The sequence below is a fragment of the Fukomys damarensis genome, unplaced genomic scaffold (assembly GCF_012274545.1).
Source record: "Fukomys damarensis isolate Sample0158 unplaced genomic scaffold, DMR_v1.0_HiC HiC_scaffold_27, whole genome shotgun sequence".
NCBI lineage: Eukaryota > Metazoa > Chordata > Mammalia > Rodentia > Bathyergidae > Fukomys > Fukomys damarensis.
The window spans coordinates 32,446,476-32,461,892 of NW_022900939.1; the positions used below are offsets into that span (position 1 = coordinate 32,446,476).

Consider the following 15,417-nt stretch of genomic DNA (forward strand, 5'->3'; position numbering starts at 1 on the left):
TTGGTACCGGAGCTCAAACTCAGGACCTTGTGCTTGCGAGGCAGGCAGTGGAACCACTGAGCTAAAACCCCAGCCCCTAGAGTATATTTTTTGAATGTTAAAAATATCAGCCTATAATCACTTTAGTTTTATTTTTTATTTTTTATTTATTTTTTTGGTACTGGGGATCAAAGTCGGGTCCTTGTGCTTGCAAGGCAGGCGCTGGAACCACTGAGCTAAATCCCTGGCCCAAATCACTTTAGTTTTATAATTAGCATTTTGCTGTATTATATTGTCTTAAAACAAAATTTCATTTTCATAATTACAAATAAAAGACATTTTATTTGTTGCTCATGTGATTTTTCAATTTGCTATACTAATAAGTCTTGTGCATGGCAAGTTAGTGAAATGAGATCCAAGTTTTCTTCCCTCCTCTTTTAGGTGCTTGTTTTTAAGTATTGGATGATTGATATTTTTCAAGTTATATTTGTGAAAAGATACTAACTGTCTTATTTCCTGAAAGAGCTCAATGAAAAGAAAACAGATGAGGAAGAAGAGCTTGCTACAGAAAAAAAGAAAGCTCTGAACATTGTGCAAAGTGTTTTGAACATCAGCTTAAACAACACTACAAGCAAAGGACCAGTAGCTGCTAAGAAATTTAAGTATGGTTCATATTCTGTCCCATTCTGTCATATTTTTCATTGTCATAAATGCCATCTTTAAGTAAGTTTAAAACTAGGTCTTTTGTTTCATTCTCACGTTTTTTGCAGTGCTGGAGATTGAGCCCAGGGCTTTGCATAAATCCTAGGCAAGCACTGCATCACTGAGGTACACCCTTAGTTTTGCTGGATCATTTTTGACTTACTAGAGAGAGCATTTGGCAACATCTATCAGATTCTTTAAAATATTCTTACCTTTGACCCAGTGATTCACTTCAAGAAACTAATTAAATTATTTCTTTTTGAATCAAGATACATCATGTAAGGGTACAAGATCCTAATGGTGAATGTGACTGTATTGTATATCTAAAATGTACTGATAAACTAAATGGAAAAAAATTATTTCTTTATTTACATATATAGATGCCATTCCTTTATTTACATGCATAGATGTCTTAGCGTTACTTTCATTAATGAAATAACAGAAAACCACTTTAACTCTTAACCCCCAAAATTATTAAGCTATATAACTATTGTAGAAAATTTCAAGCTAGGCGTGGTGGTGCACGCCTGTAATACCAGCACTCAGGAGGCTGAGGCAGGAGGATCTCTGTGAGTTCAAGACCAGCCTAGGCTACATAGTGAGTTTCAGATCAGTCTCAGCTACATAATGAGATCCTGTCTCAAAAAAACCAAAAAAGAGGGCTGGGGATTTAGCTCAGCGGTTCGGTGGCCTGCCTTGCAAGCACAAGGACCTTAGTTCAATCCCCGGTACCAAAAAAGAAAAAGAAAAACCAAAAAAGAAAAAAGAAAATGAAAATTTCAAACATATAATTTGAGAAAATAGTGTAATAAAACCTCAGTGTGCAATCTTCTAAAATCACCAACACGTGACCACTTTTCTGTCTCTATACAACCCTAATCTAACCCAATGGAATATTTTATGCAAATTCTAGATATATTTTATTTTATCTGTATATATTTTTAGTGTACTTAGATTTTATTTATTTTAATTTTTTATTGCTGGGGATTGAACTCAGGACCTTGCACTCAGGAGACAGGTAGTGGCACCACTGAGCTAACTCCCTGGCCCCCTTAGAATAATTTTTAGGGTTAACAAAAGATTCAGGGAAACTCAAAAACTGATACTTTAAAATATTATTTCTATGCATCTGCCTTGCAAATGTAAGGTCCTGAGTTTGATCCCCAGTACCCGAAAAGAAAAAACAAAACAGAACACACAGAGTAATAAAATATTATTTTAACAATATCATAATGTTCTTCTTTGTTATCATTTAGGTTCATTTTCCCCAAAGAATTTGCTATTAAGTTTTGCGCCATGGTTTTGATTTATCTCTTCCAACTTTTCTTTTTTTTTTCACATAGGGATGTCATACGTTATGATCCAACAAGGCAAGACCACATGACTTATGAAAGAACGAAAGATGATAAACCAAAAGAAAGGTAAATCAAGCTTTTTTTACCTTACAGTTCTGCTAAGCTTCTGAGCAACAGTGACTTTTAAGTCCCGTAGAAGAACTTTTGTTTGAATCGCTGAAGTTTATTAGCTCTGTCTACATTCATAACAAAAAGGTTTTGTTTCATTTTTAAACCAAGGTGCATAGAATTTTTTCCCATAATGGGCCAGATAGGCAATATGAGACTTTGTATGCCTTGACAACCTCTGTTATGATGACTCCCCTATACCTTTGTAGTAGAAAAGCAGGATATTGGAAAATGTGTTCTAATAGATGTATTAATGCTGGAATTTGCGATTTATATAATTGTTACATATCATGAAGTCATCTTTATTTGCCCCAAATCATTTCAAAGTACTAAAAAATATTTGATGTACAGTCAAGACATACAGGCAGCATCATGGACTTGGCTCATACTTTGCGAGCTCTTGCTTTAGATCATGTTTTCCTGAGAGTTTCATGGAGTTGATCTTTGCTTTAAAGTTATTTCTTAATTCATTTGCTTTCCGGAGATTAGGAACCTTCAAAACCATGAGGTTTTGGTTCTGGCTGCTCTAAAAGAATTGTTTTTCCCTCTCTAATCATACTTTCTTCCTTTTCTCATTTTACTGTAAACAGCAAGAAGCAGACAAATATCTCCTACATTTTCTTGGATATCTTAGGTAGACTAACCAGATAATTAGCTCCATTAACAGAGGTACCAGTGTTGGTGATCTTTCTGCCACCACATGACACGGATTCTCTATCTTCCAATTTCCAGTCATACGAAACTGCAAGCCTTTACCTATAATCTCTTCAAAGGCCATAAAGTTTTTATTAACAGTTTTTTCAAAACCTGTTAAGTTTTTGGTCTGACCATAGTCTCAGAGTCACAGGCTATCACATCTGCCTTATCTCTTCATTAAAATAGTTTACTACATCCTCCCCAGGTTCAAGAGACGAAGAAGTTAACTTGCACCTCTTTTAAAAGAAGTTGTGAAGAAGTTTCTGAACCAGTCTTAAAACTGTTATATGGTGGTGCAATGATAATTATCTGGAACTGTCTGGATGGACACTAATTTTTTTTTTTTTTTTTTTTTTGGTACTGGGGACCGAACTTGTGTCCTTCTGCTTGCAAGGCAGGCAATGGCTCCACTGAGCTAAATCCCCAGCCCTGGAAGGACACTATTTTTAATCCAGCTGAGATTCATGAGAGGCACATCTGTCTTAAAACCTAGCCAATTTGGTTTATTTTATAAAATATGAAAGTTTTTCTCTGAGGGTCTCTAGGTTATTTAGGACATCCTGTTTACTTACATCGGAGATAATTCATTATGAACTTCTGGTCGGTCATATGGGAGGGACACCAAGACAAAGGATTTTAGTGTGTGTGTACACACTAAAATGTGTTATTGGGGATTGAACCTCAGGAACACTACCACTGAGCTATATTCCCCCCCTTTTTCTTTCTTTCCTTTTTTTTTGTTTTTTGTTTTTTGTTTGTTGTTGTTGTCAGAGTTGTTTTGAGACAGGATCTCACTAAACTGTGGAGAGTGACTGCAAACTTGGCAATCTTCCTTCCTTACCCTTCCAAAGAGCTGAGAAAAATTTTGATCTTTCATTAGCTAAAATCTCAATAATGGATTTGGCCATGCAACTTTTTGTCTGAGATCAAAAAGAAAAGTATAGCTGGGAGTGGTAGCACACACCTGTAATCCCAGCACTTGGGAGGCTGAGGCAGGAGGATCGCTGTGAGTTCGAGACCAGCCTGAGCTACATAGTGAGTTCCAGGTCCGTCTCAACTACATAGTGAGACCCAGTCTCAAAAAAAAAAGAAAGAAAAGTATATCCATTCCCTAAATATAGAGAATTCTAACAACATGAAAATTTATTTCCAAAAGAAACTAGGCTTAGCATATTTATAATTCATTTCCCATAACTTGTAAAATTCACTTTTAGAACTTGAAACGATCTTAGAGGTCATGTTCATTTTGCAGATAAGGAAGCTTCAGGTGCCCTGAAGCTAAGTGATTTCCTTACAGCTAATGATTTCAGTTTAATTTCTTTTTTTTGTTTGTTTGTTTTTTGAGACAGGGTCTCATTGTGTAGTCCAGGCTGGCCTTGAATTTACAGTAATTCTCCTGTCCAAATGCTGGGGTTACAGGGTGCACGACCACACTTGGCTCAGTGTAATTTCTGGAATGTAGTTCAAAAGATACGAGATTTAGTTCAGTGGTTCCTCCCCCTGCCTTGCAAGAACAAGGTCCCAAGTTTGATCCCCAGCACCAAAAATAAATAAATAAATAAATGCTGGACAAAAATGTTTCACATTTAATATTTGTATCTGTTTGCAATAGTTTTATATATATATATATATATATATATATATATATATATATACACACACATAATTTTTTTTTTTAAATAAAGCTTATGGTCAGGATTCTGTGCTAATCATGTTAGCTTTTTTTTGAACTGCCTGGAACTATGTAGCTCAGGCTGGTCTCAAACTCACAGTGATCCTCCTGCCTCAGCCTCTGGGAGTGCTGGGATTACAGGCCTGTGCCACCATTCCCGGCTCATCTTAGTTGTTAAAAGGGTGGAATTAAAGTGATCCAAGGAGTTTACCTTTTCTGAATTTTAGGAATTTCCAAAATTTCTTTCTGTTTGATGTGCCTGTCTATATATATGTCATTCCAGTAAAGCAAAACGGAAGAAGAAAAGGGAGGAAGCTGAGAAGCCACCTGAAGTGTCTAAAGATATGTATTACAACATTGCTGCGGACTTGAAAGAAATATTCCAGGCTACAAAAGACACCTGTGAGAAGGGAGAAGAAACACCCTGGCCCGACGAGGGTGTTAGAGAGAATGAAGAGGTCCGCAGTGCAGCAGCAGAGCAGCCCAGCGGGTTTATGTTCTCTTTTTTCGATTCAGATTCTAAAAATGTTAAAAAAGGTACTTTTCTCTTTTCTTCCCCCACTCACTTTTTAATTTCAAGCAGCCTGTATTTAACCGATGGAGTCTCCACTAAGTGTCATGGATTTACCACTGTCTGAATAAAGGATTCTTTCTTTGACTTAGATGAACAGTACAAGATTCAGTGCTACATGATCGTAAATGTCACATTCCTAAAGCTGTGAAAACTTGTTTTGCTTTTAAGGAAGTGAACTTCTGGCTAGCTCCATATAAAGAAAAGCCAAAGAATAATTTACTGTATCCCTTCTTCTTACATAAAAACCATCATGAAGAAGTACAATAAATCATTTGAATTGCTCCATTTCTTAAATGCATTTGGAGATGCCATGAAAAGTTTACAGAAAACGAGAGCTGTAAATGATAGGAAGGAGTAGATAACCTTGGTTTTATATGAATATGTTATATCATCATTATGCTGGTTATTTCAAACTTCCCTAGACATTTGCCAGAACCTAGAGAAAAGTGTATAGAACACCACCTACAATTTTGTATACTACTTCAAGAAATTTACCTCTTAAGGCCATCCCAGGCCACATCTGAAAATACCTGCTCTTTAGAAGGCTGCTCTGTACCTAGTGTTCAAGATACACGTGTGGCTTTCTGGAAGTGCATTATAAAAATCAGGATAGGCTTGGTATTGTGGCACATACCTGTAATCACAAGCTTTTTTTTGAACTGCCTGGAACTATGTAGCTCAGGCTGGTCTCAAACTCACAGTGATCCTCCTGCCTCAGCCTCTGGGAGTGCTGGGATTACAGGCCTGTGCCACCATTCCCGGCTCATCTTAGTTGTTAAAAGGGTGGAATTAAAGTGATCCAAGGAGTTTACCTTTTCTGAATTTTAGGAATTTCCAAAATTTCTTTCTGTTTGATGTGCCTGTCTATATATATGTCATTCCAGTAAAGCAAAACGGAAGAAGAAAAGGGAGGAAGCTGAGAAGCCACCTGAAGTGTCTAAAGATATGTATTACAACATTGCTGCGGACTTGAAAGAAATATTCCAGGCTACAAAAGACACCTGTGAGAAGGGAGAAGAAACACCCTGGCCCGACGAGGGTGTTAGAGAGAATGAAGAGGTCCGCAGTGCAGCAGCAGAGCAGCCCAGCGGGTTTATGTTCTCTTTTTTCGATTCAGATTCTAAAAATGTTAAAAAAGGTACTTTTCTCTTTTCTTCCCCCACTCACTTTTTAATTTCAAGCAGCCTGTATTTAACCGATGGAGTCTCCACTAAGTGTCATGGATTTACCACTGTCTGAATAAAGGATTCTTTCTTTGACTTAGATGAACAGTACAAGATTCAGTGCTACATGATCGTAAATGTCACATTCCTAAAGCTGTGAAAACTTGTTTTGCTTTTAAGGAAGTGAACTTCTGGCTAGCTCCATATAAAGAAAAGCCAAAGAATAATTTACTGTATCCCTTCTTCTTACATAAAAACCATCATGAAGAAGTACAATAAATCATTTGAATTGCTCCATTTCTTAAATGCATTTGGAGATGCCATGAAAAGTTTACAGAAAACGAGAGCTGTAAATGATAGGAAGGAGTAGATAACCTTGGTTTTATATGAATATGTTATATCATCATTATGCTGGTTATTTCAAACTTCCCTAGACATTTGCCAGAACCTAGAGAAAAGTGTATAGAACACCACCTACAATTTTGTATACTACTTCAAGAAATTTACCTCTTAAGGCCATCCCAGGCCACATCTGAAAATACCTGCTCTTTAGAAGGCTGCTCTGTACCTAGTGTTCAAGATACACGTGTGGCTTTCTGGAAGTGCATTATAAAAATCAGGATAGGCTTGGTATTGTGGCACATACCTGTAATCACAGGGTGAGGGAAGCTGAGGCAGGAGGATTGCAAATTGGAGCCCAGCCTGTGCAACTTAGACTCTGTCCCTAAATTTAGGGGACAGCCTTAAAAAAAAAAAAAAAAAAGGTGGGAATGACCAGTACCACTAAAAACAAAAGAAAAACAAAACAAAACAGTGTAGACCTGTCCAGCAGAATCCATGCACGAGTACACTCATTCTATTTGAAAGATTAACCCTTTAAATATTATGTATGGGGTGCTGGGCGTGGTGGCGCATCCCTGTAATCCCAGCACTCAGGAGGCTGAGACAGCAGGATCACTGTGAGTTCGAGACCAGCCTGGGCTACATAGTGAGTTTCAGGTCAGTCTCAATTACATAATGAGACCCTGTCTCAAAAAAACAAAATAAAACAAAACAAACAAACAACAAACAAAATATATATATGATATATATATATCATGCATGGGGCTGGGGATTTAGCTCACTGTTCCACTGCCTGCCTCACAAGCACAAGGTCCTTAGCTGGATCTCTGGTATAAAAAAGTAATTATGCAGATACATATCAAACGTCTGCTCTGTGATATTCCAAAGAAAGTACAGCAATGTGGTAGTGTTTTCAAAATTGTAAATATGACACAGTGTATCATATGCTCTGCTTATTTTATGTTCTTGGCTATGTTGTCCATCTGAGTCCCGGAGTCAGACCTAAACTATTAAATGTAGCTGATGGACATAGAGAGCCAAGTGTAAGAAACTGTCCTTAAAATGATTCCTAGTCACCACAACCCAGATTTTTTAAATATCTGAAAAATTTTGAGTACTTGTGAGATTAACTTTTCAGATCTTGTAGCAGTAGCTTTTTCAGTGGTTTTAGAAAGAGGATGTTGGGAATTGGAAATGTAAAGATTTTTTTTTTTTTTGTAATTTATAGATAAGTGGGGTGGAAATCTGGTTTTACTAAATCATGTTGTATTATATTTAGGCTTCCACTTCACAGATGCTATGGTTATTTTGTTCTCTTTTTAAAAATTATATTTCTCATTTATAAATCTTTAGTTCTTATGCCTATTTATAATGCTATTATTTCCCTATTTGATCACATTTAGCAATGCCAAAATTAAGATAGTAACTTGTTTCCATATTTGAAAATTAAAGAAGATGACACTTATTTTAGGAGATGGGGCTGTAGCTCAGTGCGAGAGTGTTTGCTTAGGATGCACAAGGCTCTAGGTTTGATCTCCAGCCCTGCAGAAGAAAAAGGAAGAAAGAATAAGATACTGCCTTTTTATTTATTTATTTATTTTTTGTAACAGGAATCAGACCTCAGGATGTTGTGCTTATGAGGCAGGTGGTGGCACCGCCAAGCTAAATCCCCAGCCCAGATACTACCTATTTTTAAATAATGATTGATGTATTGGAAATTCCAATATATGTACATGGTGAAAGTAGTCAGTTGAATATGTTTAGAAATACTTGGTTGCTCAGTTATAATTCCATTTTTTTTATTGTCAAAATGATATAGAAACCTATAAAGTTGAAACAGTGAAACCTGGGAAGATTGTCTGGCAAGAAGATCCTCGTTTCCAAGACAGCAGTTCAGAAGAGGAAGATGTTACTGAAGGAACAGATCACATAAAGCCGAGCCCTGAGTAAGGGTTTTATTTGTATGTGGGTTTATTTCAAAATTTTTAAAAATCTGAGGTAGGCATAGTTTACAAGTATTGTGGAAATTACTTAGGCTAATATTCATGAGAACTTAATTTTCTTGGCCCCTTTAGAGGATTCTTTAGCCTTTTTATAATGGGGAGGGTGTTATCATTTCCTTGAGATTGGGATAACATTGGGTGGGGGGTAAGATGTGCTTGGGGAGTGAGCCTAATAGTCTCAAAACAGATGCTGCAGTCGGCTGGATGCCTCCTTATGCAAAACACTGGCAGACAGGGCAGCAATGGTAGAAGTGAGAATATTACCATCCAGAGCTGGGAAGATATAATTTGTACCTAAACAAATCATTAGGTTGATAGAATGTTGAAAGTACAAAGCAGTTAATTTTCAGGACTAGTTTATATTTTCAATGTAAATATTTCTCCTTAAATATTAAAAGTTAACAAATATCTGTCTTTTTCTCCCTTCTTCCCCTTGCAGAGAAGCATCATTTCCTGAAAAAGAGACCACTAGATTTTTCTTTTTCTCTAAGAATGATGAAAGACTTCATGGTAAGCCTTTTTTTCTATTGAATGGTATAAAACAGATAATAGCACAACTCTTTTTTGGTACCGGGGATAGAACTCAGGACCCTGTGCTGAGCTAAATCCCTGGCCCTAAAGTAAGTCTAATTTATTTATTTATTTTTTGGTACTGGGGATTGAACTCAGGCCCTTGCACTTGGAAGGCAGGTGGTGGGAACATTGAGCCAAATCCCTGGCCCATAGCACAGCTCTTATGCACACTCAAGTACAATGACTCACATTTAGGAATTCTGACCCTGTACAATGTCATGTGTTGACTTGTAATACTCTTCTGGGACTGGGAGCTCCTCACTCAATATGTTCCTTGCCCACTGATTATCATGCACAAGGACTTGCTTAGATACTAGACGTAATGCCCCGAAAATCCACATGAAAACTTTCAGGCTGATGGTGAACTCACTTTACTTTTTCATTACTGTTCTCTGTTTTGTGGTCCTGGGAATTGAACTGGTGAGTACTCTACCACTGAGCTTTATCCTCACCCCTTTTCATTTTGAGACAGAGTCCCAGTAGGTCACTACACTTGCCAAGGCTGAGCTTTGTAATACCTCTGCCTTAGCATCCTAAAGTCCTGGAATTACAGGCATGTGTCACCATGCCCAGGTTTTATTTTTTGAGACAGGCTCTCCCTAAGTTGCCAGGCTGTCCTCACACTTGTAATTCTCTTGCTTCAGTCATGGGCTACCATCTTTTTTGGGTGGGAGGATCACTGTAAATCAGGCTGTCCTTGAACTCACCATGTAGCTCAGGCTGACCTCAAACTGGTGGCATTCTTCTGCCTCGGCCTCCCAAGTGCTAGGATTATGGTTGTGGGCCACCATGCACAGCTTTTGTTTCTTTTTCCTTCTTAAAGCATAGAACAAGGAAAACAAGGTTATATAACAGTAAATGATACATAAACAGTGGAATTTTAGCCATTTGTTTTTCATTGTATAAGAAAAAAAATTTATTTTTGAAAAGTTTCTATAAATTGAAATAAATGATCTTAACTGGAATTGGAGGCCTTATAATACCAACCTTAGGATGTTATCCATTTTGATAGTGATGTGCTGCCTTCTATGCCTTATATTTCCCTTATAGGTTCTGACTTTTTCTGGAGTGGTGTGGGAAGTAATATTAGCAAGAATTCTTGGGAAGCACGAACAAACAGCTTGCTTATGGTAAGTATTGTTCCTGCATATTCATTAATGAAAAAAATAAAACCTTACCAAAATTAGATAAGGTTTTATCTTTTTACTGTTTCCTTGGTGTAAAAGTAACCAGAATGTGATTTAAAAATTTAGAAAAGGGCTGGGGATTTAACTCAGCAACGCCACACCTGCCTCACAAGTGCAAGGTCCTGAGATCAATCCCTGGTAGCAGGAAAAAACACTCAGCCCACAGGTGGTGCTGGTGAGAATACTGAAGACTGTTTTATTTGAGTAATTGGTTCTAGACTCCAGCCAGGCTCATTAAGTTACAGGAAATAAGGAGAATTTTAAAGACTAAATTATAATACCATAATCACGTAAGCCAAAAGTTTGAATATTCCCTGTGAGTGTTCATACCACTGACCACTTCTGAAATGTGTTTCCATAGCTCTGACAATGATAGTAGCCTAAATCTTACCTTATAATTATTGAAAATCATTTGTATATATTGTTAACAAAGCATTTTGATTTTACAGGATTGTCGGAAGAAACATAAAGAAGCAAAAAGGAAAGTCAAACCAAAATAATATCAGCATTGATTTTGAAAGTGAATGTGAACAAGGCTCACCAGGCAATTGACCTAAAAATGATTTCAGCCAACAAAGAGGATATTACAGAGCAGAGAACATTCAAAATCTGGCTTGTGGAATACCATTCTGGTTCGCATCTTCTGTGGAATTCCTTTGTTTTTTGGTTTTTGGGTTTTTTTGGTATCAGGGATCAAACTCAGGGCCTTGCACTTGTGAGGCAGGCATGGTGCCACTGAGCTAAATCCCCGGCCCTACTTTGTATTTTATCCTAGGTAATTAATTCAAAACATTAAGCTGAGCCCGGAACAGTGATACACATCTGTAGTCTTAGCATTCCAGAGGCTGACATGGACAGATCATTGGATCCCAGGAGTCTGAGACCAGTCTGGGCAATACATTGAGACCCTAGATCAAGAAAGAAAAAAGTTACACTGAACTTTTTAAAAATTAAGCACAAAATAGCCCCAAAAGTATTTCTTGCATATAATCCCTCTGTCCCCCATCTTTAGTAACTATTGGGCATTTTCTGATGCAAGTTTTAACAAAGCCTTTTTCTATAAATAGTGCAATGCACTTGTTTTTTCCAAATTAGGCTTTGTGTGAATTAGACTTTTTGGAATATTTATTTATGATTTTACCAAATATACCTTCTATGTTACCCTTTTTTTTAAAAAAAGGATGAATTATAAAGCAGCTTTGAGTTCAGTACTTGTGTCTTGATGAAGAGCAACTGAAATGCTGGCTATTTCAGACCAGCAACATGTAAGAGTTCAAGGACCAGGAAAGGAAGCCAAACACAATTTTCTTGTTGATGGCCCCCGGGATTTAGGAAGCAACATACAGAACCTGGTCATCAATCCTGAAATTCTACTTAGATGAGAAGTTTATGAAAATTACCAAGTTTGTGAAAAATATGTGATCAACAGGAATCAGACCCCATTTCAAGATAGGAAAACAGATTTAATGTTTCACTAAATATACACATCTAATAATTAGGACAGGTGTGTCTCCTATCAAAATCAGCTCTGTATCAAATACATGTGACACAGGTTGTCCCAAGGAATTATCATCAAGCCAGAAGGTATGTATCTGAAATTATCAGATATATATACGATGAAAGTATATGTTGATTTACATCTTGCTTGACTACAACTGTATAAGGGTCACATCTCATCTGACTTATTAACTATTATATCCCCATTGCCTGGATCTGTGTCTGGTACATAATAGATGCTCAATATATACTGTATATTTTTTAGTAAATAGGGCACAAGGAGCTAGGTAGTTTGAAGAATCATTCTTACTTTCTGTGTTTCCATTACTTCAAACGTCAAAGGATGGGAACAACCAGTCAGCAGGATAAACACTTCAGTAACTTCAGTACTTTCTACCTTCTCTTGATATAAGTTACCTTTATACTTATCTGTTGCTTCATAGCATATTGTGCCAGCGACATTTTTATTTTACTCACAAATACATGATTTGGTCAGACTCCCCCCGAGGACTCTTCATCTATGCTCCATGTGCTATCACTGGGATGGTTCAGCTTCAGAGAAGGTCAGCTTCTCAGATGCTTTGTACCCCGACCCCTATCCCCTCCCCTTACCTCTCCTTGGGCTTCCTTAAAGCATGGCAACTAGGATCCAAGAGCAAGTGTTTCCTAGAGAAGAATCAGCTCCTGCCAGTGTCCCAAAGCCTGAGCCCATGGACTGGCTCACTCATTTCACTGTTTTACAGGTTAAGATACATACACATACCCTGTTTCTTAGTGGGAAGAGTATCAAGAGTTTTGGGTTCACATTTAAGTTTGCCACATGCTCCATCTCCAAAGCAGACAAATAGGCATCAAGTGGCCTTGCCCATCCCCCAATTCCTACTTCCCAGGTTAAACCACCTTCAGCAGTTTTTAATGTTTTTTCTGATAGTCATTTCCATTTTTTATGCCTGTCCTGCTTATTCTAATGCTGCTTGACTTTTCAGTTCCAGACACTACCTATTGACTTCTGACTAAAAAATGATTCACCTCTTTATTTTGACCATAGCTCTTCCTGGAATTACTTGTTCTAATTTGACTTTTTCTAGACATAGTCTTCACCTGTCTTCCAACAATACTTAAAAAATGTTTCTCGCTGGGGATTTAGCTCAGTGGCAGCATTTTGCCTCACAAGTGCAAGGTCCTGAGTTCAATTCCCAGTACCAAAATAAAAAAGTCAATACAGTTTTTTGTTTGGTTTGGTACCAGGGATCAGACTCAGGACCTTATGGCTTGCTAGGCAGGCAGGGAACCACTGAGCTAAATCCCCAGCCGTCAAATCTAGTTTTCAGTCATACCAAGAAGTTACCTCATCCATAGCTTTTTTTCCTTGTACACACCTGTCTAGGAATCCTGTTCTGTCATTTGAACAAGGTGGCAGCTAAGTGACATGCAAAAATGGGAAACACATTGCAAATACTTCCAGTTAATAAACTTAAGGTTTATATCTATATGTCCCCCTAAAGTCTCATGCTCATAGATGGGGAATTGAGAGGTGATTGGATAATGGATATAAAGTACTGGATTAGTCCACTGATTGGGTTAGCATAGTTCTGAATGTGGATGATGGAATTACTAAAGAGGGAAGACCGCCCGTATTATGGCTGGCACCAAACAATAGAATTGTAGCCTGGAAGGAATAAAAGGAAGTGTTGCAGCTTACTGCCTGTCTTGCCATAGACTATGAGCCACGTGACTATGGACTGACCCCTCTACCGAAAATTAGCTAAAATACACCTTTTCTCCTTTAACTAGTGAGTGTCGGGTATTTTGTCCCAGCAACGAGAAAGTAACTAAGACATAAACTAAAGAGCACACACCAACTACTCCAGAGGCTGAAGTGGGCGACTCGCTTAGGCCTATGAATTCCGTATCAACCTCAGCAGCTTAGCAAGCCCCCCACCAGCACACGCGCGAGCGCGCGCGCGCACACACGCACACACAACACAATTACTGAACACGTATGTGTTCCATTGAATGGAACCGCTTAGAAGACATGAAACTACTTGACATTCAGTTGGGCCTATATTTTAGTAACTCTAAGAAATGCTAAAATGACTATCAAAATGTTTTTAAACTTAGGAAGTGCTTTCTACCTACTCTAGACCAGATCACTTTTTCCTGTGTCTCTAACGGATAAAATAGGCAATTACCTACAGAACTACTCTCAAACGGTTAAGGCCAAGTTTCCTTAATAGACTTTGGCATCAAGCTCCAGTTCCCTTTTGTTTTTAAGCAGCATATCTGCAAGGCAATGAGCTAATGCATAGCAATGATGATAAAGAATGATTCGTTTGCATTACAGAAAGCAAAGTACAATAAAAACTTTAAAACTGCTAGGCTGCACATGCCCCACCGTAAAAATACAGAAACCTTTGCTCCTAAGTTTCAACGATGAAGAGTATTAATTTTAGATGTGATTTATATGGGAAACACACAGGTTTTAAACACCCGACCGGAGGCATGCTAACACGCAAAATAAGATGAAGAGACCTGCGTCCCAGCCCCCCAGAAGCTCCGGGCCTCGGGAACCAAGGGCTCTTAGCCTGGGAACGTTCTGCTAAGTCCCACCTGGGCACCGTTTTCCCAGTGTGCACCACAGTTCGGAACGCGGTCAGTGGGTGTGGCCGGGGAACCAGGAAACCAATCGCCATCCAGATTGTTTGTGGGTGTTAGACACTGCATTCTGGTTGGCTGGCGCGGAGGCGGCCCATTTCTCTGCGCCGGGTGCTGTCTGGTCATTGCATCAGTTCGGGTCGCCAGGCGGCAGCGCTGACTCCTACCCTGTCTCGGGCTTGCGCGACCTCTGGGTCTCCAGGTAAACCGAGCCCCTAACTGCATGCCTCTCCCGTGCTCCTGGGCCGCTCCTGTATCCTGGCTCCTTCCTTCAGAGGCGAGGGTCTTACACACACGTGACGACCCCCGCACAATAGGACATGGTTTTAGAAGGAAAAGAGATTGTGTGCCTTCTTGAGTTAATTGCGTGCGTATCTCCTTCCAAAGAGGAAGAGTGGAGGCCTAAAGGGGCGCTGCAGAACTCAGAACAGGCAGGAAACCCGGCCTGTCTCCTTGAGCCTGGTCTTCCATCCAGGAAAATTTCTCAGCTGCACGCTGGAGCCACGGTGACTCTGGAAAGCGGTAGTTGTGAGAATTCAGGGTGATAGAGCATCTTGGGGAAGTTCAGAAGGTGGGCGAGGTTACGGGCAAATGTAGAAATTTATAAGACATCGAGGCATTGTTCCGAGTCCCAGGCTCCCCCTACCTTTCCGTAGTTCCCGTGAACGTGCATTTACTGCCAGGGACCTAGGACCAAGGTGGGGTTTGCGCGGTGACCCTGTCCTAGACTCACACTGATAATGTAATGGCCAAGTGCAGGCCTCGCTGGGCGGAGCATAGAGGGGAAAGACAGTGTTTTCAGTGGGATCTGGAAGTTGGAGGAGAAGCCTTGTCAGGAGCTGTCGTTGGGCTTAATCCTTAAAGATGGGCAGGAGACCATACCTAAAACACTGCGGTTTTTTTAAAGTACC

The 15,417-nt window shown here is 39.0% G+C and overlaps 2 protein-coding genes across 3 annotated transcripts in view; both read left to right on the forward strand.

The window, feature by feature from the left end:
- Nol8 (nucleolar protein 8) overlaps positions 1–11,077 on the forward strand; it is a 29,015-nt gene extending 17,938 nt beyond the window's left edge. For both annotated transcript variants that reach the window (XM_010610572.3, XM_010610573.3), the window contains 7 exons: positions 503–641; positions 2,025–2,102; positions 4,796–5,049; positions 8,411–8,537; positions 9,034–9,104; positions 10,218–10,297; positions 10,804–11,077. In XM_010610572.3, coding sequence (XP_010608874.1) covers positions 503–641; positions 2,025–2,102; positions 4,796–5,049; positions 8,411–8,537; positions 9,034–9,104; positions 10,218–10,297; positions 10,804–10,854 — 800 coding nt within the window. In that variant the 3' untranslated portion in view covers positions 10,855–11,077. The remainder of the gene's footprint in view (positions 1–502; positions 642–2,024; positions 2,103–4,795; positions 5,050–8,410; positions 8,538–9,033; positions 9,105–10,217; positions 10,298–10,803) is intronic.
- Positions 11,078–14,621: 3,544 nt separating this feature from the next.
- The window catches only part of Iars1 (isoleucyl-tRNA synthetase 1), a 75,380-nt gene continuing 74,584 nt past the window's right edge, over positions 14,622–15,417 (forward strand). The window contains exon 1 of the mRNA XM_010610586.2: positions 14,622–14,708. The gene's annotated coding sequence lies outside the window, so the exon portion shown is untranslated. The remainder of the gene's footprint in view (positions 14,709–15,417) is intronic.